General features: G+C 42.5%; 2 protein-coding genes across 7 annotated transcripts in view; one reads left to right on the forward strand and one right to left on the reverse strand.

Moving 5' to 3' along the window:
- The first annotated feature begins 621 nt into the window (after nucleotides 1-621).
- Nucleotides 622-10,090, forward strand: LOC118592371 (activator of 90 kDa heat shock protein ATPase homolog 2). 3 transcript variants are annotated; one of them, XM_036201256.1, is made up of 9 exons: nucleotides 622-820; nucleotides 1,722-1,912; nucleotides 4,789-4,874; nucleotides 6,328-6,442; nucleotides 7,357-7,445; nucleotides 8,165-8,278; nucleotides 8,556-8,657; nucleotides 9,147-9,198; nucleotides 9,303-10,090. In XM_036201256.1, the coding sequence occupies exons 1-9, from the start codon at nucleotides 741-743 to the stop codon at nucleotides 9,473-9,475; spliced, it is 1,002 nt and encodes a 333-aa protein (XP_036057149.1). In that variant the 5' UTR covers nucleotides 622-740; the 3' UTR covers nucleotides 9,476-10,090. The 3 variants fall into 3 exon arrangements, with proteins under 3 accessions (XP_036057149.1, XP_036057150.1, XP_036057151.1); XM_036201257.1 differs by having other exon boundaries at nucleotides 8,171-8,278; XM_036201258.1 differs by having other exon boundaries at nucleotides 1,722-1,816.
- Nucleotides 10,005-27,064, reverse strand: part of Usp34 (ubiquitin specific peptidase 34) — a 193,959-nt gene continuing 176,899 nt past the window's right edge. For 3 of the 4 annotated variants that reach the window (XM_036201252.1, XM_036201253.1, XM_036201251.1), the window contains 9 exons: nucleotides 26,598-26,705; nucleotides 25,386-25,490; nucleotides 25,147-25,271; nucleotides 24,052-24,175; nucleotides 15,216-15,295; nucleotides 12,948-13,088; nucleotides 12,693-12,836; nucleotides 11,423-11,582; nucleotides 10,005-11,242 (listed from right to left, as the gene is read on the reverse strand). In XM_036201252.1, coding sequence (XP_036057145.1) covers nucleotides 10,635-11,242; nucleotides 11,423-11,582; nucleotides 12,693-12,836; nucleotides 12,948-13,088; nucleotides 15,216-15,295; nucleotides 24,052-24,175; nucleotides 25,147-25,271; nucleotides 25,386-25,490; nucleotides 26,598-26,705 — 1,595 coding nt within the window. In that variant the 3' untranslated portion in view covers nucleotides 10,005-10,634. The remainder of the gene's footprint in view (nucleotides 11,243-11,422; nucleotides 11,583-12,692; nucleotides 12,837-12,947; nucleotides 13,089-15,215; nucleotides 15,296-24,051; nucleotides 24,176-25,146; nucleotides 25,272-25,385; nucleotides 25,491-26,597; nucleotides 26,706-27,064) is intronic. The other variant, XM_036201254.1, reaches the window with a different exon arrangement.

Raw genomic sequence — 27,064 nt, forward strand, 5'->3', positions numbered from 1 at the left:
TTTTTACTAGATGGTGAAAAGAATAAACCCTATTGTAACTGTATTAAGTCACAATCCCATGCGCTTGCAAGCACAATCCTTGACGGTCTCTAGAGGAGTATACTGCATGAATAAAGGTAAGTATTCCTTCAGTAACCCGGTGCTGGGTTTAGAGCTTTGCGCAGCTCGCTCGCGACCCACGGGCCTTCTCGAAAGAGGGAAAACCAGCGCTAGTGCGAGCCCTGGGCGGAGCCTTGGCCGTCGGTAGGCGGCCGGGGCCAGCAGTCCCGCTCGGCTTCAGGAACCAGCTGCAAGTCCTTAGCGAACCCGGGAGTAGCGAGCGGCGGGTAGTTCTAGTCGGAGCCCTAGGGGAGGAAGGAAGCCAGGGGAGGGCGGAGCCTTAGCCTAGGGGGCGGAGCCAGGGGCGGGGCGGAACCTTAGAGGAGAGTCGGGGGCAGGGACGGGGCGGAGCCTTAGAGGAGAGGGGCGGAGCGAGTCCGGGGGAGGAGCCGGGCCGAAGGCGGCGTCCCGAGGTGGGGCTTATCGAGGGCGTAACAGGGTCCGGGGCGGAGCGGGAGCGGCCGGGGGCGGAGTCGGTGTGGGGCGGAGCGGGCGGCGGGGAGCGGGCAGCGGGGCCGGGGGGCGGGGCAGGCCGCGGCCCGAGCGGCCCGGGGCGGGGACTTCTGGCACTTTCTGGGACCTGCGAGGCCCGCAGACCGTCAGGCCGGAAACCCTCGTCGTCTGCCTCCGCCCGGGCCGCCATGGCCAAGTGGGGCCAGGGCGACCCGCGCTGGATCGTGGAGGAGCGGGAGGACGGGACCAACGTGAACAACTGGCACTGGTGCGGCGGGCGGCGGCTGGGCCCCGGCGCGGGCGGGCGGGCGGGCGGGCGGGCTGCTGGGAGGGCCGCGCGGCGCCGCAGCACGCCTGCCGCTGGCGGGAGACGGTTCGTAACTGCCCCGGCCCTCCGGCTTCAGGCCCCTCCTGAAAGTTGGCCAGCCCCGCGAGGACTGTGCCTCACCGCCCCCGCCGTCTGTGCCGCGGTGCCCCTCACCAGGCCTTTTCGGGCTTGAGCTGCGTAGTGCGCGTGCGTGTGCAGGGCTGTCTCCCTGTGCAGTTGGAAGGGCAGGGGCTTGGATCTCACTTTCTTTGCTTTGTCTCAGTTTGCACTAGCTACCTGCCCGCCTTGTGTCTCTGGAATCCCGGGGGGTGGCCGCCTCTCTGGCGGGCGTTGGGGAAAGCAGAGGCAGTTCCCGGGGCACAGCCCGGACGGCACCATTAGATGACTTGGCTGTCCTGAAAGAATGATGTCCAGTGCTCTAGGCTGGGTTCCGTGGCTAGGACACTGACTTGTCACAGCCGCTCTCCGTCCCTTCAGATGGGAGCGTTAGGGAGAGTGCATACGATAAATCAAACCTGGAAAAGCCCAATAATTGATACTGTGATTAAGGTTATTTCAATGATTACCACCGTTACAGATGGCCTCAGCCCAGTAATTTCCTGTGGGTGAGATTGCTTGACTCTCCTTCCTGGGGCCATTGTTTTAAAGATTGCCCAGTAGTATATGATGAATAATAGTGTCTTACGAAACTGAGCGGCAGGCTTAGAAGATACCTAGTAGAAACCTAGTCGAAGCAGCACCTTTGCAAGCTGGAGGCTGCGTGAGTGACAGGACTCACCTGGTGTCTGGGCAGATGGAGTCGAGCTGGGTCATTCACTCGTGTCTTTCTCTTCTCTGGCAGGACAGAGCGGGATGCCACTGTTTGGTCCAAGGGGAAGCTGCGAGAGCTCCTGGTTGGCCTTGCTGTGGAGAATGAGGCTGGCCGATGTGAGATCAGTGAGTTGAAGCAGGTGGAAGGGGAGGCTTCTTGTAGCAGCCGCAAAGGAAAGCTTATTTTCTTCTATGAGTGGAACATCAGGCTGTCCTGGAAAGGTAATGGGGTCCTGGCAGAGGCAGGTTGGGCAGTTTTTCCAGTTAGTGAGCAGTGTAGTTCTTGATGCAGATGCATTTGGAGTTGCTGGGTCCCGAAGCTGCACTTCACCCAGCACTCTAGATGGCTGAAGGGCAGTACGCGCTCAGCTGAAGCCTTTTACCATCCGCTGTGATTAGGGCTTCTTGGAGCTGCTGCCTGGAGCCCCTTCCTCCACAGATGTCTGCTCCCTCAACATTTTTTATTTAAAAAGTTAAACTCATTTGTGTGTGCCACAGCACATGTGTAGAAGGCAAACAACTTGCAGAGTCCAGTTTTCTACCATGTAAGTCTCCAAGGATTGAACTTCAGTTAGCAGTATTAGTAGCAAGTGCTTTTACACACTTTGCCTCCTTTCTAGCCTACCCTTGGGTCTTTTAAAAAAAAATATGCATGTGTACAACGTGTGTGCCCTGGTGGGTATGTGATGTCCACGGACACATTTGTGGAGTTGGCTCTTCACCTTTGTTTGGGTTCTGGGAATGAGTTCACGTCAGGAGGCCCCAGCAGTAAGCTCCTTTACTACTGAGCTGCCTTGCCAGCCCTCCCTTGGGGTCTTTAGCCTAAGTTTTGTCTCTGTGGATTTGCCTCTGACAATTCATATAGCTAGAATCCTGTCATGTGTAAAGTTCCCTGACTCTGCTTCCAGGTCATGTTTTCATTCCATGTTGTACCATGTTTCAGTACTTCATGCTTTTTGTATCCATTGTGTAGATAGACCACATTTTGTCTGTTTACTAGTCAGGCATTTCTATTGGTGATTTTCTTGTCTTTGCCAAGTTCTCCTGTGGCATTAACTTTTGACTCAATACTTGTTGAAATGACCAAGGATCAGACCCAGGGACAGGGAGGAGACAAGAGAGATCTGGTTGTGGAAGACTGCATTGTGTTAAAAAGTTGGGCCTCTGCCCTTGAGCTGGCTCCTTTCTGTGTAGTTTTCTCTATGCTGGCCTTGGACTGATGTCATTGTGCAGGAGTCAAGGAAGTATTCAAATATCAAAGCAGTCCCAGAAAATTCTTGGCAAGTTAAGGCTAGCCTGAGCTACATAGATCTACTTCATAAAAGCCAAGAGCTTGGAATGTGGCTTGTGATGGAATGCTTGCCTAGTGTGCAGAAGGCTCCAGGTTAGACCTTAAGTGACTTGCACACATGTGCATGCTCACTCACTTGCACATGCACTCAAGCAGTCTCAGCCCTGACTCTGAACAGACCCTCCTCCAGCTGGGAGTTGCCCTCACTTGCTTTCTCTGTAGCTCCTGCTGCTGGGGTGTAGCAGACCTGGAGTCTGAAGGACCTCATGGCCTGTATCTCTTCATTTCCCTTTCCCCGAACAACCACTTTTGCATGACAAGAAAATAGATCCCCAGACATAGAAGGGGAAAGAAATATTGTTGCCATGAAAACAGTCTTTGGGGCAGAATCAAGCATCTTGAAGGTCCCTCTGAAGTGGCCATCATTGAGCTGAATCTGCCAATTGGTGTTCCTATTGCCTATGTGTAGGATAAGACCTTGAAGCCCATTATCCCTGGGTAGTTCCTTGCGGGTGGAGAGTGAAGAGACCAAAGTGGGCATAAAACCTGTGACTGCCACCGCAAGGGCAAGAAGTAAAGGCACGTGGGCAGGCCAGTGTCCTAAGGACGCTGCCATTCTTACTCTATTCCTTGGCACCTCCCTTGCAAGTCAGCACTGACCACATTTATGGGCATCTCAAGTTGAAGAGGTAGATGGGGATCTGGGGCTGACCTTTGCACTTTGGCATTGCTGTCTCCTACATCTACTCCCTTTAGAGAATCTAGTCAGAGTAGCACTTCTGGAGCCTGGGCTCTCTGTCCAAGCCAAGGGTGGGCTCCTCTGATACTAGATGTTGCCAGTGTTTGTTCGCTAACACTGTTTGAGGAGGGTGGCTGGAGTCTGTGTATGCTGCAAGTTGGTCTGCACACTTCTGCAGTCAGGTCCACGTCCTTCAGTAGATGATGAGTGTGGTCTGTGTTGTGCTTTGAAAAATAAACAAGTATTCCAGACCCCAGAAAGTATGACTGCTGGATTAAGTTAATGTGTTAGTTACATTTACCAACCAACAAACAAAACAAAAAACTGGCATTTGAAGTTGTTTCATATATGGTCTGGGCTCAGAGAATCAGTCACTCTTGATGCCTGCGTGGCATAAACTCAACCCATTGGGCTGGAAGGCAGCCTGTTGTGGGTGGTGGAACCCTTTCTCACCTCATTTTATGGCAATGAAATGCTTTAGATCATGCCTAAGTGTCAGTGTGGCTGTTGGTGAACAGTGTTCCAGTTGCATAGTCCACTACTCATTTTTGAGAAAAATTATATTAAGTACTCTGTATACCCTAGACCGGTATGGTAAGAATGATGTGCATTGAAAACAACAGGAAGTCTCTGTGTGTAACCAGCTTTTAACCCATTGCGTCCTTGAGGACATTGAGACTTTGGTCTGGGAAGAAATCAAACTTCAAGTCCACATAGACTTTGCCAAGCCACAGCTTTTGAAGCTCTCCATGGTCAGAGCTCATTTTCCCTTTCTGTCCCTCTGTCCTTTTCTGTCCACATGTCCCTTTCTGCCCACTTGTCCCTCTGGTGTCCTCTTCCCCTCAAAATAGCCCTTCTTGCTAGACTGGCAAAGAACACTGCAAGACAAGAGAAATGAGTGACAGACAAGCCAGTTTGTGTACACCATTGTACTGATTGGCTGATCCAGCCACCATGTCTTGGTTGTTCTCTGATGGCCTTACACCCTATAAGGGGGTGGAGCCATACATGGGCAGAGGACTTTTGATTAAAACCAGTTATTAATTGTGCCTATTTTGCTCCTGTTAGGTACAGTTAAAGAATCTGGTGCAAAACACAAAGGATTGATTGAAATACCCAGCCTTTCTGAAGAGAACGAGGTTGATGACACCGAGGTACCTGCTAGGCTCTCCTTTCTAGTCAAGCTTCTGCTCTTGGTGTTGGGTACTTGCAGACTCCTCACAGGGGTGTGTGGGTCTCCGGTAGTAGTTGTGAACTGTGGAGGTTGTCTGCCATTGCACTATGGGTATATGAGAGGTGGAGTAGAGTGGGAGAGGATGCCCTAGGGAGCTTCAGACTCCCAGGACCTGGGCAGGTACCTGGGATGTATTCAGGTTAAGTGTGACAAGGTATATGCTTGGGCCACTTGCATGGCTTGCTGAATGTGACTGTTTCCCCTCAGTGGGGACAGTTCTCACCCTTCAACTGTACTGTTCTCTTGGGTTTGTCTCACTGCTTTAAAAAAAAAAAAAAAAAAAAAAAAGTTATTTTTGACTGGCTGGCTTTCTTGTCCCCCTAAGAGGAGCTGGTTTATTCCTTCCTATGCCCACTTTGACTCTTCCCATTGTCTCTTAGGGCAAGACCGTTGAACAGCAGCTGTCATTTCCAAAGCTAGACACTGGCAAAGGCCGTCTCTAAGTGTGTCTGTCTCAGGTCTTATAAAGTGGGCCTGTCTCAGACATCACCTTCAGACTAGCTTGCTGTACTTGGGTACTGTAGTTTTACCACATAGAGCTCAACAATGCAGCTTCCTGGTGGCGTATTAAACAGTCTAAAGGTCTATCCTGCCGTACCATCCAGCAGATTCAGATGCAGCCCAGTCCAGAATCACTGGGACCTGCTGTAGTTCGAAAACACCTTTTTACATTCCGAATACCAGACCACTTATTGCATCCCTGTCTTTCTGCTGTGTTCCTCTTCCATTTTTTCCTCTCCCTTAGCTGATTTTTCTCTCTGCCAAGAGTATATAGCCCAAGGCCAGGTTATATGGGAACTTGATTTTCTTGGGTGGTGGCTTTGGGTTTGTAGACCAGTGCTATTCAATATAAATGCCACATGATGCAATTTAAATTTTAATTTACCACATTAAAAACCAGATAAAATAATTAAAAAATTTTAATTCAGTATCCAGTAAATATGATTTTAATATGTAATTAACAAATAATTGATGAGGTACTTTATCTCTCCCCCCCCCCCTGTATTAAGTCTTTGGAATCTGGTTGTGTTAGTTTTGACAGCATAGTTCAGACCAGGGTAGGTACTTGTTAAATGCTCAGCCACAGGTGAGCTGCCATAACAGACCCTCTCTAGATAAAGCTCTGTTCAGTTTAACTCCTATACTTAGACAGTTTCAAATCAAGTTAAATAAATGGTTGATCTGTTCAGTCCATCTACAACATGGCTGCCAGTACTGGCCTCAAAAAACGCTCAGCTCCTCTGTGACCAAGAAGCAGCGTACATTTCTTGTACCTCTTCCTCTCGTCCACAGTTCCGTTACCAGTAGGACCCCATGCTGGAAGAGTCCATTCAACCAGTTTTTTCTTAGGTTTTTATTCTTCTGATTTGTAGGTGAACGTGAGTAAAAAAAAAGGAGATGGGGACACACTGAAGGATCTTATGAAAACTACAGGCACCGTCAAGGTCAGGGAGGCTCTTGGAGAGTACCTGAAGGCTCTTAAGACGGGTAAAGAAGGCGGCATCCCTTGTGAACCTCAGAGTCCCTTGCTGTTTGGATTCCCAAGTCAGCCTCTTGAAACATCATTAGACTGCAGAATAAGCTGTAGTCTAGGCGTTGAAAGCTAGTTGTGGGAAAGACTTGTCAATAATTTCCTGAGCATGGGCACTCGGGAAGCTGAGGTAGGAAGATTGTTGCAGGTTTGAAGCTAGTCTGGGCACATAGTGAGACCCTGTTCAAAAAAGAAAAAAACAAAAGTTTTTGTGTAATTACTTTTTAATGTCTGCCTTCCCTGCTAGACTGTATGCTCCATGAGGGCATGGAAGGTGTCTCTCTTGTTCACTGCATCTAGCATCTAGCACAATGTCTGGCACATAGTAGGTGCTTAATAAGTCTTTGCTGAGTGAATGAATGTATGAATGAGACCACAGATATTACAGGTATCAGTAATACCTAGGTAATCCTTGTACTGTATCAAGTGAGGCTATTGTTATTTTCCCAAATTAGAGGTGACAGCTGGGCAGAGCGGCTCGCAGAGCTTTCTCTGTAGCTCATCCTTGAAGCTTGCTCATTGAGTGTCCAGGTATTGGCATACACAGGTTTGGGGTCACCACTCTTCCCACAAGACCCCCTAGGCATGAAGACTGAGTGAGAGTAAGCTTTGTGGGTTAGTGGAGAGTAGGTGAGGACCATAAGCTATTACTAGTTAATTACGTACAACCTAGCTATTTAGAACTTGTGAAAAATCAGCAGTTTAGAGGAATGTGGTAAAGCAAGGCATTGAACAAAGAATAAAGGGCCTTTGCTAATAAGCATCAGTAATATATGTAAAACATGGAGTTCTTTTCAAGGCCTCCAAGTGTTCTTTTGAAAAATTCCTGTTTAGATAAAAATGTTAATTAAATTTTATCATTTCCTTATAGAATTTACAACAGGAATGATTTTACCAACAAAAGCTGTAGCAACCCAGGAACTGACTGTTCAGAGGAAACTGACTGGAAATACTTTGCAGGTATGAGCCTGGTGACTGTAGTGAGGGAAAACACCTTAAATTTCCAGACCACCTTTTGATGATACTGGGTTGTAGATGAGGAAAGGGTATTGATGTCATTTTGTGGAATGACAAAATACAACTTCTTGTATTTTTTGTGCCAGGTATGAGGGCAGTCGTATGCTGGGCATGTTTCCTACCACAGAACTCACCTCTAGCCTGAGGTTCTAACTCTTGATGGATGAGAACACTAAACAGACATTGTACTTCATCAAAATTATTTTTAAGTCATTGGTTGATAACCTAGAATCGTGGTGATCCTGCTTCAGACCTGTCTGCTGAGAGTAGAAGTGTAAGCCATCATAGTCAGCAAAACCAAGTGACATTGAGGCTCATATATGGTGAGAGAAGAGTGTTCTGTCTAGGTCTTAGTGTTAGTATGGGGACAGGAATGTGTGCATGGAATTAACTACCTTCAGGATTGGTCATCTTCCGCCCTCTTGTCATGTTCTGGGTCTAAGATCAGAGGTGTCTAGCCTGGGAGTGGAATGGAGGTAAAGTGCTCATAGGAACAAGCTCCGTTTCTGGCGTCACAGCCAACACTGCTGGAGCAAAGAACTTTAATGCTGTTCTCACGTAAGTGGAGGCAGCAGTGTGCAGCTTGTAGGATTGACCTTTGGATCCTGTCACTTCTCTTCTGGTGTGCTCACCATCCTCTTGACCCTCTTTCTCATCTTGAGGTGCAGGCTTCTCCAGTGGCACTGGGTGTAAGGATTCCGACTGTAGCCTTGCACTTGACGGAGCTGTTTGACACCACAGTAGAACAGCTGTACAGTATCTTCACCGTGAAAGATGTAAGTAAGGCCCTAAGCTACTCTACCAAACAAGGTGTGAAGCTCTGTCACAAGGAACAGAGTCTGTGTTTGAAGACAGGACATTGGTGATGAGAAGCTTCTGAAAAACTTGACGACAAGCACTTGTGGGCTGTATCAGCAGTTGGGGGATATATAAATTTCCCACCTCTATAAAGAAAGCTTTGATGTCCAACAAGATTAAAGCAAAGCCACATCATTGGTGAAATGCTGACTGACCTGGTATGATTGGAATAATATGTCTGTTTTGTTTGTCTAGTTGGTGCAAAAATTTTCCAAATCTCCTGCTATATTAGAAACTGAAAGGGGAGGGAAATTCCAGATGTTTGATGGGAACATCACTGGAGAATATGTGGAACTGGTAAGTAACCCAGGCCACCACTGTAACCTTGTAGTTAATGTTGCTCTTTCACTTCTATTAGTTTTAACTTGTTTAAAGGCTTTGATGAGTTCAGGCTCAAGTTCTTTTTAATAAGGTTCAATGTAGAACAAAAGAAAAATGTTATATGCTGTGCATCTTTAAGTAATGATAAGGACTAAGCCTCACTTTGATAGTCATTCTGCCTCACTTTGTCTTGGAGACTTCAAGTTCTCTGGTTCTAGTACTCTGTGTCATTAGGGTCCAAGCTGCCAGATATAACTGGCATTTCCAATTAGCTGTATAGTTCCCAGTTATTACCATAGCTTGGTCATGGTATTAATGTTGCCAAGGATATTGGAGAGCATTGGCGTCAACTGGAAGACAGGATTGTATGCTCTAGTAGTGAAAGGAGCCTAACTTGGAGGGGTTGGTTTCTTCTGTTGTATGGTGCAATAAATGTTTTTAGTGAAATGTCTCCTTTGTTTTCAGTTAACAAACAGGAAGATCACCATGAAATGGAGATGCAGGAACTGGCCAGAAGGTATGTGATATGAGTTTACATATGGAAGCCCAGCCAAGTGCAGCTGGCCTGGACACCTTTCTTCTTCCTGATGTCATAATAAGGCTCCTGGTTTTTCCCCCTAGAACACTATGCAACAGTTGCATTGAATTTTGTGCCTGCTCCAGGGCAAACGGAATTACAATTGGACTGTAAAGGAGTTCCTGTCTGTAAAGAAGAGAATACAAAATTCTGTTGGCAGAAGCAGCACTTTGAAGAAATAAAAGGTTTACTTCAGCTCACCACCCAGAATGCTTGAATTAGTTAGGTTTTATAAGGACATCCTTCTGTAAGCTGTTACTTACCTCTTCTTTCTTCCTCAAAGTCTTTTCCTCCAAGGTCCCTAATTTATTTTATATTGGATGAAATTCATGAAACTACAGAATTGAAAAGCATTGCTTGAAGCATTCTACACTATGCACTGAGTAAAATCAGGTGTCATCTCACCTTCCATGGCTGTTCCTCTCTGGAAAGTAGGTGAAGTCCAGTCCCTCAAGCTAAGGCTGGTCCCAACACGCTACTTCATTGCTACAGTTGATTTAAGCTTAAGACAAATAAATGGCATGTTATACTGTTTTATTTTACTCCAGTTTTCAAGGTGTAGTTTTCTTAGAAGTGTTGTGGTGAGGGCTAGCTGGCTGCATTGTTAACACTTCTTGTTCTCCTTGGTGGCTTCTGAGGAATGAGATCCACGTGGTTACTTTTGTGGACTACTGAGGACTTCTTCAACAGCTTCCTCCCTTCAGTCTGCTCACTGCTGTCATCCAAGGAAACTGAAACAACTTACGTAACAAAGGAAAGTCATCACAGTCAGTTTAATTAAGTGCACAGAACAGAGTCAGTCATTCCAATAAAAATAAAACAGTTATTTTTACATCAAGTGTGCTTTATTTCCTCCACAGGTATTCTGTTAAATAAAGCACCATTTATATACTGCCAGGCCACAGCTAAAGAGGATTCTTTACAGAATCAAATTTCTTGTGGTTGTTCCGTATACAAGTAAACTTAATTTTGATAATAAGAACCACAGCGATCAGAGGCAACCTGCCTCTCTTATTTTAAGGTACAAAACTGGCACAGAGGACACCATATTATACACAGTAAAAATGCTGTAAGTTTAAATTACATTGTACAGGGTCGGAGCCCTGATTCTCCCAGAAAGCCATATTAAATGAAAGCCACTACAGTGAACTCTTAATTACATAAAACATACCCATTATCTGACTGCCTTTAGAAAGTATACAGAAGATGCAAGTTTTTTCATCTGGAGTTCTGCCTGACCAAGAAGTAAGCCTATAAATCTATCTTGCCATTCAAGCAGAGAGCACTGGACAAACCGAAGCACAAAACAAATCAGCGAAATCGAGACAGACGGTATGGGGGAGGGGCACTGGAAAGTAGACATGCCACATCTAATGTCAAGAAGCAGCTGGATTTCCTTTGCCAGATATCCTTGTGACCACGTGGATTGTTGATTCAATGGTCCTGCACAGGGTATCTAAAATGTCCTGTTGCTGCATGTGACTAAAGAGGCCTCTGGAATGGCCACAACTGAGTGATAGAGCAGCCTCAGGGTCCTGGGAGGACAAAGCTTGACCATCGCAGCTTCTCAAGTCAGCTAAGTCAGACAGAACTGCAGAGATGGAAGCAGAAGGGAATTCGGACCCGTCCTCAGCTAGTGTCGTGTCCTTGGGACAGTGAAGGTCTTTCAACTCTTTACAGTCATCCAGCCCGCCACTGTTAGACTGTTCCTCTGCATGCTGTGACCGGATATGTGACCCGTCTTCTGGAAAGGAAGATGAGCCTTCCATCCGATACTCTTTGACAGAGCCATTTTCAGGGGAAGGAAGGTCTTGCTCGGTCCCTGGATCAATAATCGATGAGTCTCTTGTCTCATTGTCTGAGGTGCTAGTGGGGGTCAGGACCTCCCTGGTATCTGTTTTGATGTCACCAATGCAGCTGTCTACGGCATGCTCCTCATCACTGCTCACTCGCCGCCTTTTAACAGGAGTTGCCCCTTCATCATCTGTGGGGGGAAAATTACATTAAGACAGAATCTTCTTCCAAAGATTAAAATCCTACTGGGGGTAATTGTGGGGGAAGCCAGTTTTGTTTTTAAGCTTTTTTTTTTTTTTTTGGGTAGTGCTGAAGCTGAGGCTTGTCTCCTCCCCCAGCCCTAGCCCATGACTTAGTTGACAAAGCTCACCTTTAGTTTTTCTTTCTTTGGCGTCTTGCTCTTGGAGTGAGTTTCTCTGCTGCAGACAAGTTCTACACTTGCTTAAAAGCTCTTGCAGAGTTGGGATCAGAGCTGGGTTTAATTGTTTGGGAGTGTGTACTGACAGGAGCAGAGCAAGTGCCCTCAGGTCCTACAAAAACCCAGATAGAAGAGTTCAAATCCTGAAGGAACATTTAGACAAAGCTTGAAAGCTGAAGAGGTTTTTCCCAGGAATCTATCCATTCTGGTTTCTCTGGCAATGTGGAATAATGCTGAACCAGCATCAGGACATGACAGTGTTCCATCAGCTGAGTCATTTATACCATTGTTTTGTGCCTGTGTCAAGTGGGTCAGAGTAAAGACTCTTGAAACAGAAACCAAATCATGCAGCTTAGGCTTACATAGTGACTTCAAATCATGCTATAATTTCAAATAAAATTTGATTTTATTTCATAGGAGTCATAGTTTCTCAAGTTCAGTTCTGGTGTTATGTCCCCGTACCCAAAACAAAACAAAAAACAAAGAACACCAAACCCTTCTTAGCGTATAAGCATCTTGTTAGTTAGGGGCTGCATGTTTCCAGCGTGTTCCATTCTATGGCTTTCATAGAATCCTCATAAATCAATATACTGTCTAGTCTTAGCTGCCTGTCTAATCATAAGTGGGACTGTTCTGATTACTTGGGAGCCTTAGACAATTATCACAAATTTTTATATATATATATATATATATATATAGTGTGTGTGTGTACACACACACACACACAGAGGTAATGGGATCTAGTCTGCTTTTTATAATGACAGACTTCTAGCCTTGGCTGGTTTGCAACTCGTGTTCTAAGGCCAGTCTTCAATTTGCCAAATGACCTTCCTGCCGCTATTCAAGTGCTGTGATCATAGGTGCATGCCACTACCTCGTTCTGACTGGTTTCATTGCCCTTAACGTATGGAATGCCAAACTGAAATAGTTTTTCTCATCATATGTGATCCATTAACTAGTAATACTAAAAGAGTAATAGTTGAACAGAGGCCAAATGTAAGAGTTGATCCCCTCACCCCCAACCCCACTCTGAGACTGGGTTCCTCTCTGTTGCTTTGGAGTCTGTCCTGGAACTCTCTCTGTAGACCAGGCTGGCCTTGAACTCACAGAGATCCGACTGGCTCTGCCTCCCAAGTGCTGGGATTAAAGGCATTCGCCACCACACTGCCGGCAGAAAGCTGATTTTAAAGTCAGTTTTGAACTTCTTTAGCACAGTTCTTACCCCATTTAAAGAAGCACTTGCTTTTGAAATTTCAACTCGGTTGGTGAAATCAGATTGCAGGTTTTGGTATTGGTTTATCAAGTTTGTGATAAGGGTGCTGATTAAACTGGCACAGTTTGCTTCTGAAAACACTTGACTCTGAACCTGGAAAAGAAAACACGGCCATGCATACATAGAACAAGTCTTAAAATCTAAGACCAACATAGTAAGTACACATTAAGCAGATATGGTCTACCAGAAGAACTACATACATACCTTTAAAAGGAAATGTGTCATGAATGTGTAGACAATATTATTATTTAGAAAAGTTCTTTCATCCATTAGGATACATTTAATATACTCGGCAAAAACAGGATCTTCACACAGAAGCTTGATGCAGTTTTTCGACATTGTGGACTAAAGTGGAGAAAAGAAACACTGAAGTTAGAAGCTGGGGACTTGGACAATGTTCAGTTATAGGTGGAAATTTAGTAATTTGCTACAGGAACTCAACATGTTTTGCATGTGTGCCTGCATCTATGTGTGTCTACCATGTTCACAGAGGCCAGGAGAGGGTGTTGGATTCCCCATTAACTGGAGTTAGACAGTTGCTAGCTGCTACCTGGGTGCTGGGAATCAAACTCAGATCTTCTGGAAGAGCAGCAAGTGCTCCTAAGCACTGGCCATCTCTCCAGCTCCAACCACACAACACATACCTTAAAGGAAATGTAACTTAATCAGCCAGCAGAGTTAACAAGGATTAAAAAACAAGCCTTAAGGAATAGGGAATATGAATGTTTTAAGGGTACAATCAATGAATAAATGCATAGATAACCAAACCACATATATATCAAGAAAAGACATTTTAAGAAAATACATTTGCTAAACAATTAAGCTTTACTGTGTGGTCCCAATGTTTGGAAATGTTACTAAAATTTGTTTTTTCTGTTTTCATATGGGTAACTCATATATACACGTAGGAAACAAGACTTTAGCATGTATTTATGAACATATTTTAGTAAGTCAGTCAGTTCAAGATCACCCAAGAAATTAGGAACAGAATAGGACATAGTGCTGGGGGGAAGGGGGGTGCTGGTTGACATAGCTCAATAGTTGAAAGTACTGACTGGCTGCTTTCCCAGAGGATCTGGGTTCAATTCCCAGAACCCACAAGGCAGCCCACAACCATCTGTAATGCTCCAGTCTCAAGGGATCCAATGGCGCCTTCTGGTCTCTGAGGGGACTGCATGCACACAGTATGCAGACAAAACACCCATACACATTAAAATTTAAATAGAAATTTGTACCTTTGATGCTGTTATCTACAAAAAGAGCAGTAACAGTGGCAGAGAGGGAACAGCAGAAATCTGCTCCGACTTATTGAAGACACTACTCAGTTCAAGGTGGTGCACACCTTTAATCCCAGCACTCCTGAGGCAGAGGCTGAACAATCTCTGTATTCAAGGCCAGCCTGGTCTATACAGGGTGTTCCAGCACAGCCAGGGCTACAAAGGGAGACCCTGTCTCAAAGGTAAAGTCATTCAATAAGTCATTTTCTGAATGCCAATCATGTTAGCTAAGTGGGATCAGTGTCTTTCAAAGAGTCCAAAGTTCTTTGTAGTAATAGTTGAGAAACTGTTGCTCAGTAATAATAAGTACTACTGCAGAAAACTAACATTCCTCAAGGAAACAGATGACGCTATATAGTCTTCGAGTTTGGAGCAAGAAATAACCATTATTATGGTACAGCATGGTGAACATGTGAAGATGCAACCAGAAGGAAATCAAATGGTTTGTGGGGATCCTTTTAGGCCAAGGGCTGAGACAAACCTTAGATTAGATTAATCTGGCTTCCTTCTTCACAAATTCAACATCTTAACAAGCATTACTTCTGTGTTGATGTGCTGGCTTTTTTTTTCCTTTTTCCCCTGAGGCAGTGTCCTGTTATGTAGCCCAGGTTGGCCTTGAATTTGTGGCTATCCTCTTGCTCCAGCATATGCCAGGGATGCAGTTACAGGCATGCATCACCATGCCTGGCTGGAGGTGACTCTGAAACATGGAGTGGGTGATGTAGCCTTTCCGGTTCTATTTGGTTTGAGCTAAAACTGTCCTGTTCTCAGTAAGACTGATGGTAGAAAACATGAGCACGAGATCCCTGAAAAACCACAACCTGGCAGAGTTAAAGGCCAAGCAACATGGTTTCTGCTAGAGATGTTAGTGACAAGGAGGAGACAGCTGAGTGGTGGGAGCAAGGAGGGATATGAGCTTGCTTTCTCCAGTATCTCTGTTTCAGACTTTCCCAGAAACTGCTGCTACTGAGCTATGGATGAGAAATCCAACATAAACAGCTTATTGGGATTTCCTGTACAAAGCTTGAGTTGGAATAAAATTCCAGAAGGTAGTATTTCCCTTAATTCTACAACGCTCCCAATTTATAGACAACCCAATTTATAGACAAACAGTTTTAAACCAGTTGTTCTAAAACTTCCTGGCTATTTGGTTGGATGAATCAGAGAGCAATCATGTAAAAATCATTTGCTTTACCTGAGTCTGACATAGCTCAGTCCAAAGTTTGGGGAACAGTGCAAGATGAAGTGGCAAGCCTTCATAGGCAACCAGGACACCTAATATTTGAAAAAGAAAATCAGAATAGGTTATAATTGTAAGTTCTACTGATGAGTTACTGAACTGCAGGTACAATACTGTTAGCTATCTCTGGTTTTGACTGCATCTCTCTGTATTCTTAGAAATATATACAAGACTTACAAGAGAACTCATTACAATGTTTTTAGCAGTGCAGAAATTGAGAATGTGGAATTGTGAATTTACTTCTACACCCTATACCTCATCCCCAGAAGGGTCTAAGACAATTTCACCAGCTCTTATTTTTGAGTACTGGGACTTATCTGGGAAGATTAAAGTCACTCTGAGGGGTTTTCAAAGTTTTCTTGGATTAAGGACATACTCTGTACATTAGAAAATTTCCCAGGATTGCTACATTTCAGAAGGGTGGGAGAGAAGGTGAGAACTATGTTCTAGAGCATTCCGTTTCTTCCTCTTTTGTTTTCTCTGTGTGTACTGAAGGAAACACTGCCCAGCCTACTACTGCCGTGACCTCAGGATCTTCTGGCAGATCAGATTTGGGACTGTCAATGCCGTTAGGACTCTGTATGCACAGGCTTGCATTTGTATGTGTTTTCCTGGGGGTGAAACCAGAGGCTCAGTAAGCTAGGTAAGCACTTTACCACTGAGCTACAGCCCAAGTCCTGAAGCCCCCAATTTTAACCTCTTGTAGAGGTCAAATACATTTTCCTATGCTCCTCCTCCCCTCCACCCTCTCTGCCTCTCTTAAAGAAGCTGCAATGTCAGCTCCCTCCATAAATGTACTACTTCTACATCTCTCCACCTTCAGGAAAAATATAACCACAGAGGAGAAACAGAATATATGCTGTCTTTCAGTTAAACAAAAAGTATGGGCTGGGTCAGGAGATGACAAGATTTTCTGTAGCGAGCAGACACTAAGTATAGGCCTGTGGCCATCTGATGCCCACTGCAGCTACTCAAGGCTGTGAAGGCAATGCCAAAATGGCAGGGATAGGAGCAAACAACTACGGTTTGCTGGCTACAAGTAAAACTTAACAAATATTAAAATTTAAATCACAATTTTCATGTGTCACAAAATACTATATTCTAATTTTCTTAGTCTATAAATGTGAAGCCTACTTTTAGTAGGTAGCTGCTGGCTTTTTAATGCCACTTCTTGGGGTAGAGCAAGGCTTTGAGACCTTTAAACAGCAAATCACACACTTAGGGCTCTCTTTCAGAATTAAGCCTACTAGTCCCCTGTAACGACAAGACATTTCTTGTCCTTCCTTTATTCTAAGCTAATCTGGATGCAGCTGGAAGCATTTATCAATCACAGCACATATACACTGACAAGCCATCAAAATGTGGCTACAGGGAATGTTTCTATAGTCACATACTCTTTCACTGTAACTGGCCATAAAAGAAGGGTTGGCCAAGTCTGACCCACCTGTTATTAGGTTGGGTGAGTTAGGAATGGATTTTATTTATTTTTTTGGTTTTTCGAGACAGGGTTTCTCTGTAGTTTTGGAGCCTGTCCTGGACTAGCTCTATAGACCAGGCTGGCCTGGAACTCACAGAGACCCCATTGCCTCTGCCTCCCAAGTGCTGGGATTACAGGCGTGCACCACCACTGCCCAGCTTTTACTTCTTATTTAACTCTGATACCATGCTCTCTTGACACATAGCCTGAGCTGGTCTTGGAACCCACAATCCTCTTGTCTCTGACTCAGAAGTGTGGGGTTACAGGTGCTGAACTCCTAGACCTGGAAGCTTTTACATTTTTAAGGACTGATGACCTAGAACATGTGGCCTGCGGAGCCTGTCACTAATGTCCAGCTGTCCAGTCTGCCAGTCAGTGTCCAGACTGCTGCTTAGTATCAACTCTCATGGCAAGTCTGTATTACCACTCAAGTTTTTATTAACTGTTTCTTCAAAAATTGTTCCTCAAACTAAAACAATCCTCCTTCTTATTTTTCAACAGCTACAAAAACCCAACATTAGTCACTACAACAAACCAACCCTGCAGACATCTCTTAGGCTATAAAATCACCTTTAAAAACAAGAAGGAAAAGGAACATTTATTGGCATGTACTGTATTAGGTATGTCAGATAAACACACTAAAATTTCACAGGTTTGAAAAGTATTGCTTTAGTCCTTATTTATTTCATTTTATTGTGTTTTTTTTTTTGAGGGGGGGGCAAGGAATGATTTTTTTGCTCTTTTTTCCTGAGATAGGTTCTCATGCAACCAAAGTTGGCCTTGACTTCCTAATGCCCTTGCCTCCAATTCCTAAGTGTTAGGATTAGAGTTTGTAATAGTTTCCTAATTCATCTCAAAGCCTGTTAGGTACATCTACCCCACATTTATCAAATTCTAACACCTATAATCTTTTCAATAATCTACACTGACTCAAACCCTCTGTTATCATTTTATGATCTTCACATTTACTTGCACCCCTGTTTATGTAACATAATCCCCCCACCCCACCCCACCCCTGCCACTTTGTACAGGGTTCAAGCCCAGGGCCTTTAGCATACTAAGTGGAATGCTCTTCTACTGAACTACTTCCTAGTTTTATTACCTTTTTTAGATTCACTAAGGCTAGTAAGTAGCATGTTAGCTTTATTTTAGACAGTGCAGCATTAAGGAAATTAGTTTGATGTACTATGTAATACAGCAACGAACAGATAATTACCAACCTGAAAGCCAGCTCACATAGTAAACTCTAAACAACCTATGCCAACCGGGGGAACGGAAGTCACCTTGCGTCTTTCCAATTCCCTCAAGCTGTTTCCTCTGGATAGAAGGCTGTCCCTTCAAAGCATCAGGACTTCTGAACTTTCTCGCACTTTCACAAAGCACTGGGGATGAGCAAGAGGCCAATATTCTCTGAATTCTACATACTCCTTTTTAGTATCTATCTCATTCACACGGAGAAACTCTCAGGTACACTTCTTTATCTTTTATATTGTTTGTGTGCGTCTGTGTGCATTTGTTCAGAGTACAGAGTGAGCATGAGATCTCCTGAAGCAGGAGTTAGTTGTGAGCTACCCAATCTAGTAGGTTATGGAAACCAGCCCCAGTAGTCTGCAAGATCAGTAGGCACTTTTAACTGCTGAGCCACTTTCTTCAGCCTCAGGTGCACTTCTAGGCTTTCCCTTAGTAAATAGAATGGCACATCTAAAATACATTGGAGTCTGTAGAACTTATCCTGTGACTTCAGACACCCTTAAGCAAGATCCATGCTCGTCCCCATTCCTCACTCAAGAACGTCTGTAAGTATACTTTCTTTGTCAGAACACCCCAGGCTGTAGACACTGTTATGTGGGTTGTCAGTGAAAGAAACACCTTTCGAGTTGCTTATGTAGTGAAATGGTATCTCAGAATTTCTGGTACTTCCATGATTGCTGTGAGGATAAAATATTCCTATGTATACTACCAGTCACAGTTTCTTCTGAGCTGTTTTCTGGTTTCTGGTTTCTGCTGGTTTTTACAGTCGTGTTAATCCCACCCATCATTATCTTAGGGAAGCAATGGCATCAGCTAGTGAAGAAAGGCCCATGAGTAATAGTTTACCATGAAACAATCAAGATGCCTTAGGCTATGAATACCAATATCTGATTGAATTCCTCTTCTAAATTGCATGCCCACTAAGTAACCCACTCTAACTTAACTTGTAGGTTATGGAGAATGTGATGGCCTGACTCTGGAATATTTAGACACCCATTTCAATTCTTCTGGAGATGAACGAACTGGCAAGCAGTTTAAGTGTGTTTTACATGTGGTTACTATGTGTAGCATGTAGGATTTGCTCCTGGTGGCCTGGTAAAGCTAGCTTTGGATCTGCACTAGATGCCAGGGGTGGTCTGAAATATATTCACTCTTTGAAAACAGCCATTTTCAAGTCTCCCTAAAAAGAAGCAGGAATCAGAGTGTGCTTTCTATATGAATACCATGAATTTATGTATGTTTAATTTAGCCAATTAAATCAGTTTTAGGGGCTGGAGAGATGGCTTGGCAGTTCAGAGCATTTGCTGTTCTTACAGAGGAGCACCTGTAACTCTAGTCCCAGGGCTCTGTCTTCTGGCTTCCCCAGGCACCAGAAACACACTGGTACACAGACGTGTATAGGCAAACATTCACACACATACAATAAATAAATCTTTAATAAATGTGTGGCAACATGCCTGTACTTTAACCCGTTTTAGTTAAGTGTTAAGGCACGCTCCTATAAGTTCAGCACTCTGCAGCAGCAGCAAGTGGATCTCTGTGAGATGCCAGCCCAGTCTATTCTGAATTTGACAGCCAGAGCTAAACAGTGTTGTTTTGTTTTTTAAGTATATGTTACTTGCAAAGAATTTTGTTCTTTAACACATTCAGAAAAATTTCATAAATAATGTTAAATGCTAAAGGTACAAGACCCTTGTTTTGTCACTGAAAAATGAAAATTTAAATGATGATGATGAAATTTAACAATTTATTTAACTTTTACCCAAACATCCTATTATTTATTTTGCTCACAAACTTTGAGACATAAAAAATAATTATAGTTTGCCAATACCATTTTCTATGCTACTTAAAAACATTCCAATCATAACCTGGGCAAGATCAAGAATACCTTTAATACCTACACTAAGAAAACAATGGAAAGCAGATCTCTGAACTAAGACCAGTCTGGTCTACAGTGTAAAGAGTCAGGGCTACATAGAGATACCATATGTCAACAAATAAAACAAAAACATTGCATGATCCATGCCAGGCGGTGGTGGCGCACGCCTTTAATCCCAGCACTCAGGAGGCAGGCGCAGGCAGATCTCTGTGAGTTTGAGGCCAGCCTGGGCTACACAGCGAGTTCCAGGAAAGGTGCAAAACTACACAAAGAAACCCTATCTCGGAAAAAAAACAACAACAAAATATGCAAAATCATTATAATTTTACACTTAAAATGTATTTAACTTAGAAAACAAAAGCACCCCATGATTTCACCCTTGTGTAATGACAGTATTATTCACTTGTTTTTAGACAGGATCTCACTGTGTAGCTCTGGCTGTCCGAGACCTCCGTATTTAAACCAGGTGGACTTTGAACTCAGAGTCTCTGTTTCTCAAGTGCTGGGATTAAAGGTGTGCACAACCACTCTTGGCCGTATGCCTGTTACTAAGGGTGACACTCCACTCCTTTGTAAGAATGTGGTTTACTCTTTGTATTACTTGTTCACCCTGAGTGCTAGGGATTGAACCCAATACCTGGGTTTACTGCTGGATCACTGAACTGCATACCTTTCAAGTCTATTTTCCATATAACTCAAGGAATGTTATCTAGTTTGTTTTGAAGACTATATAATACAAATGAAATGTCTTACTAAAATATGCTCTTATTGATGGACACTTTTGTTTTCAATTCCCCACACTGTGAATGAAGTGAAAATAAACAGCCTCTGTATGTTGTCCTACATTATTACAAATAGAATAAATTTCTGCTTCTTCTATGCTCAGGCCAAAGGGAGGAATATACTAAGTTTTAAATGACAATGCCAAATTTGCCTCCCCCAACTGATAACACTCCATTCAATAGCTCTTTTTTTCTCACACTTTGAAAATTGGGAATGGCCCAAACATGCCCACCCTCTTGACCCCAGGATAAATGATTGCTTGCTTTTTCATTAATGAGTGTGGGCAAATTCTCATATGGCTGACAAACATTTTTTTGTGTATGTGTGTGGTATGAAATAACTATTCATGTCCTGATTTTGCTTAGTTTTCATTTTACTGAAGCCTAAAACCATTTTGTGTTTTGGTAGGCATTTTTCTATTAAGTCTGGCAACACTTTCCCATTAACTACTTTGTGATTTTTTTTTTTTTTTTTTTTTTTTTTTTGGTTGATTTCGTTTTTTGAGACATTGTCTCACCATGTAGCTCTGGCTAGCCTTGAACTCAAGAGATCTGCTGGGATTAAAAGCATATGCCACCATTTTAGGCTGCTAGTTTATATTTTAATTTATGACGTTTTCACAACTACTATTAATAATTTTAATTCTATGTAACCAAAAATGTCTTAGGTTTATTGTTTCTGGTTTTTATGCCCTGCTAAACATGGTTGGCTTCTGTGTGTGTCTGTATGCATGTGTGGTTGGTGCAAGTGCACGTGCTTCTGAGGAGGCTGCTAGGAGTCTTTTCTCTTCATCCCCACCTTACTCACGTGTGGAGTGAGGGCAAGGTCTCAGGCAGCCCGGCTGGCATCACACTTGCTATGTAGTCAACAGCTGTCTAGAGTTCTTGATCTTTTTGCCTTACCTCCCAAGTGTATGGGCCACCATGCTGCTAATACCACCTCTACTCTATTAACTGGAAATTATCTTTAGTACCTACTAAATGTGTGTGTTTGGTGGTCTTTTTCCCACTGTTTGAATCGTTCTAGTTTGCTTTTGTGAAAGGACAGAAAATATATTTACAAAATGAAAGTAAGGACAAAAGAGCTGAATGAAACTGGGGTGGTCTACAGGGAGTCAAGCGACACTTCTTGTTGTTGTTGTTGACGGGTTTCTATGTGACCATGGTGGCAGGGGCTCACAGGCATGAGCAAGCATGTTTTGTCCTTCAAAACTGACAATCACTGGAAACCCAACACAGGTTTTCAGACAAATCTTTATGCTTGGTAATAACGTTTTAGTATTTTCATCTTTACACTGTCTACCTTCAAAAGCTCAGTTTAAACTTACCCTTTCCCTTTCTTCCTCAGTCACACAAATCAAAATTACCAACTCTCCTCACTGATGCGCTCACTAAAGTGAGTTTGGTTTTCTAGAGTCCTTTCCTAGGCGATTTTCCTGGAAATAGTTGTCTCAGCTAGAAAATTCATGTCAAACTCTGGGGCATAATTTTTCCATATACTACTGCTTTTTAAGTCTGTCTAAATTACTAAGAGGATATCCAATTTTCCACATTAGCCAGGAATGGACCAATAAACTTTCAATTTCTTGCTTTGTGGTTTGCGTTTGTATCTAGTTTTGTCCTGACAGCCAGCATTTGGCTATTTAAATTTAGTTTGGCTGGAATTACATAAAATAGTTCCTTTTCTCATGGTTTTGAATTTTTAACCCTTCCAACATGCCTAGTTAACTACCATATTGTAGATAACAGCACAGCTGAGAATACGCTCATCATTATAGAACATTCCATAAAACTGTGTAGATACAAAAAACGAAGTAAGGCAGAATAATAGTACTTCATGATTATGAGTGATGTGGTTCTGGCATGTGATGTCAAGTGTGTCCTTCCTCTCCCTTTTACTTATGCCGGTTTTTGTAGTCAGTTTCACTCTGTGGCCCAGATAGACCTTAATGTCTGGCCATCTTCCTGCCACAGCCTCCTGAGTGCTGAGATTACAGGTGTGGTGATTCAGGCATGAGCTACGACATCCAGCCACCCTTCTCCATCCTTAATTTCCACGAAAGTACGTATTTGTGTTGATAAAAGAGATACTCAAAAAACGGTAGAACATTTATTACTTGGTCAAAGTTGTCCAAGTATCAAGAACAGCTCTTCACATACTATGTCATAAATTATATAAACATAATTACCTGAAAGTTCTCCAAAGGTCAGCATCTTTGGAAACACCCCTTATTTTGAGCACAAAGGCTATACTATCAGAACTCCTGAGTATTCTTTTATACTTGGCCGTTGTTATTGCTAAAGTTTCAGACTTTTACCACGTGCCACAACCCAGATGTAGAATTCTGAAGCAGACGATCTGTGTCAAGTCTTACCTCCCCACATCTTGGTATCAGCCATAGATACATTGGTATGATCAGATAAATGAAGGAACAGCCCTTCAAATCTGAAGATGCTCTAATCACTTACCAATAAGATGATTTTTTTCTGAAGAGAAGTTATCCCTGACAGCTGTAACCACTTCTTTCTTCCTGGATAATGAAATCTAGGGTTGGATCATATCTATTGCCCTACCTGGAATGAGCCAAAGCCTTTCCCACAGGAAAGGGGGTTGTGGCTGAGATGGAACACAAAGAGGACTTCTGGGGCATGGTAATAGTCTATTTCTTGATCTAAGTGGTGGTTTCATAATGATTACTCCCCATACTCTAAAATGAAAACTAGAGAGACCAGAGAGGATCCTGGCCCATTTCTGATTAAAATTAGAAGGCAGGTAGGTCATACACAGCCTCAGAACTTCTAGGTCCTGACCTTGGAGAGAGGAATTAGACATTGTTTGAAGTTTTTCTCCCCCTATATAACTCAACTGAAGGATTTGTTTTCTGTTGCTTGTGTTGTTCCTTTCAAATCTGTCTTCTCAGTTTATGAGACTTACCTCCTAGTTACTCATATATGCACCTCTGCTTCACGCTGCCAAGCCCACTCAGCTTTTCTGGCACCACCAGCTCCAAAGCACAGCTGGCACTAAGGATTTCAACTCACCCTCAAGATAAGGGCCAGAGAAGTCTGTCTAACTGTTCTCCCTAAGCAAGGCGGTTTTGTTTTTAATTCTGCTGTGAAGATGTAGACTTGGACTTCTGTGTACAAAGTGATGATTAGCCCTGCTCCATGCTCCTTAATAGGCCAGCTGAAACTCTGGGCAGAACTATTCAATGGAAACCAGTAAGTTGGTGTTTTCTTAATAAAAATTAAAATATTCCCGAGAATACTAATTAATATTTTTAAACATTCACTTTAAAAAAGAAAAAAAATAAAGGGATTGTCATATATTTTTTCCCCTTCCTGAATGGCTAGGGGCTTAAAATAATCCAGTGGAATTTACTGCTCATCTTTTATACTTACTCAGCTTAACTAATGTTTCAGTAAATTTTTCACAGTTGATTGCAACTCGGCATAATAGATGGATGAACTGATGATAAGAAAAGAAGTAGTCTAGCAGCATACGATCATAAACGTCATCTTTGCCCTGAAGGTTAAAGATGATAAAATGGTTGCACTTAAATTGTATAATAAAGAGCATATTTTGTGCAAATGTAATAAGATTAAGCTAATTAAATCTTTAACTTCTATAAGAATCTAGTTTTAAATCCAAATTTCTAGTGTTATTAAGATCATAATTGTCGTAGGTTTATTGTCAGTGTGTAAATGCTATCAATTATAATTACCCATCATTTCTATATACTTTAATAGAGTAAAAGTACTGAGATTTTAGCATGTCACACTTTAGAGCTATAAACATATCATCAAGAAGAATGAGTTATATTTGATTTTTGAAAGATTTGAGGGTATTTCTGTAAGGGTAACTATAATATTAATTATTTTTAATATTTTATCATGGAGAATTGCTCAAATATACTTAAGATCCAAAACCAGTAGGCAAGAGAGAGTGTGGATGAAGGTGTGGGTGAAGAAAGCTAAGGGGAAAAAAAATATTTTTAAAAAAATGTTAAAACTAATATCTTGTGTTAATACAGCTTGTCTCTACAATTTCGGATTGACGCTATTTTAGAATAAGCGTTACAGAACAGGAGCCAGATGGTCACTCTGGCGAACAGTGACATTATGGGTGGGTTAAGGAGGACGTGTTACGGGGACAGTAAAAGAGGTCTCGATTATATGGCCAATTAAAAACATTCCAAGTACCTAATTTGACTCTGTAGATTTAGATGCAGGATACAACTATAATTTAGCCTAGTAACAAACTAAGGTTTACTAATTAAGCTATTTTTTTAGAAGAAAAAAAAATCTTAACAACTTGTGCTTACTGTTGATTTTGCAAATATCAACATTTCAGAGCACTTAAAGGAAAAAATCCAAATGAATCTAATGTTAGGATTCATGAAACGTTCACATAAATCTAACAGACTCAACAGCCAGGGGGAAATCTCAGATTACCTTGTGCTATAGAAATACGGTTTTCCTGGCATCCCAACATACCTTACTGGTTTCCACCATTGTGGGCAAGAGGCACATAGTGAGTTCAGGGCGCGGAGGCCGAACATTGCTTTTCCCTCCTATTAGCTTGATATTTTCTCGACAAGGGAAATAAGGTCCAAGAGACACTAAGACATTAAAAGTGTACAGTAAGAATAAATGGAAAATAAATCTCCAAGCTTCAGTGTGCAGAATGATTACATGCCAACCATATTCAAATATTATGTGAGAGAAATACGTACTTGGCATATTACTGTGATGGTAAGTACAATGGTTGTGTTGCAGGAAGGGAACCAGAGTATGAAGAAAATCATGGGGGCTCAAAAGGACAAGTTCCTTGAGGACATCTGAAAATGAAAACAATTTGGAGTATTAAAACACTGAGGTTAGAACTCACAAATCCTGATGAGGTTGTAGTGTGCTGAGTACTACAAACTGAGCTCCTAACATAGGCGGAAACTGTCTAATGCCCAGCTCTGGAAGAAGAGTTGTGATAACCAGAGCAGAGGGCCATTACTTAAACCAAGAATCGACAACACTATCACTATCTGCACATTGTCCTTGCTTGCTTGTAGACACAGTCTAGTCATACAGCAATATACTCTGATTATTTTTATCTTTCTCAAGTCTATCACAACAGCTTGGATCCGAGAGATACCTGATAATCTGCAGTCTGCTATTGAAGTTTATGATATTGGACTAAGCCTCATGCACTAATCACACAAGAGTAAATCTCATCATGGGTAACCAGTAGTTTATGCTATTTTGAGAAATTACAAAGAATTACCAGTCTATAACACTCACTACTTCAAGTGGTTCCTAAGGTAGTAAAAAACTTCACTCTAGGGTTGGGGATTTAGCTCAGTGGTAGAGCGCTTGCCTAGCAAGTGCAAGGCCCTGGGTTCGATCCTCAACTCAAAAAACAAACAACCAAACAAAAAAAACCCCAAACAAACAAACAAAAAACTTCACTCAATATTTAAAATGAAGATTCCTTTAGCAGCTATGTATTATCATTCTGTAAGATATCAGTCACAAAGGTGTTATACTCAAGAGTCTATAAAAGTTACTAAGAAATGCTTTTAAGGCCAAAGACCCACAGTAAAGCAACTAACCTTATCTTTTACACTGTGAATTCTACTTTGGAAGTAACGACATGATTCTACCATGTTCATATAGGATAGGAAGATTATTTAGAGTTGCAAGAAACTTACAAACAACTGAAGGAGACCCAGATACTATGTCCACAAACATGCTAACACTAGCACGTTAAGAAAAAAACTTGTTTTTCTTAGGACCTGTTTGTCTGTGAGTTATACAGATGAGTATCACTGACTTATACAGATGAGTATACACTATGATGTAATGTCACAACTTCAAAAACAAAACAAAAGAAAAAGTGAAACAAACACCAGAAATATTTACCTACAACTTTTATTTTTCAAGCAACTTACCTATGCAAGCATTTCTTAGTTCTGGAGGGCTATAGGAATTAAGAAGGGTTAGAAGTTTATGGGCAAATTCAATTCTCTCCTGCCACTGGATTAATGCTTGCTTCACATCTGCAAATATAAAAGCATATGTAAATGGGCTTTTGAAGGATCACAGCTCCTCATAAAATTTCCTTTCAGCTGTAATACTAACACTGCAAGTTTTATATTAATTACATAACATGTTTGGTGAAAGCAAAGTGGTTAATTTCATGAGATGATGAGATTGCTACATTAAACCACTCCTTTTTTATCCAGGGGGTAGAGGGGAAACTGGCTCTGGCTCTAAGTATAGCCCAGGCTGGCCTAGAACTTTGAATCCTCCTGGGCCACCCTCCTGAGGGTGAGGATTATAGGTATGTGTTAAACATGTTACATCTTGAGATATTGCACTTTCTACAATCAGAAAGTTATTTTTTATACTTATTTCT

This window comes from Onychomys torridus, chromosome 10 (genome assembly GCF_903995425.1).
Source record: "Onychomys torridus chromosome 10, mOncTor1.1, whole genome shotgun sequence".
Classification (NCBI taxonomy): Eukaryota; Metazoa; Chordata; class Mammalia; order Rodentia; family Cricetidae; genus Onychomys; species Onychomys torridus.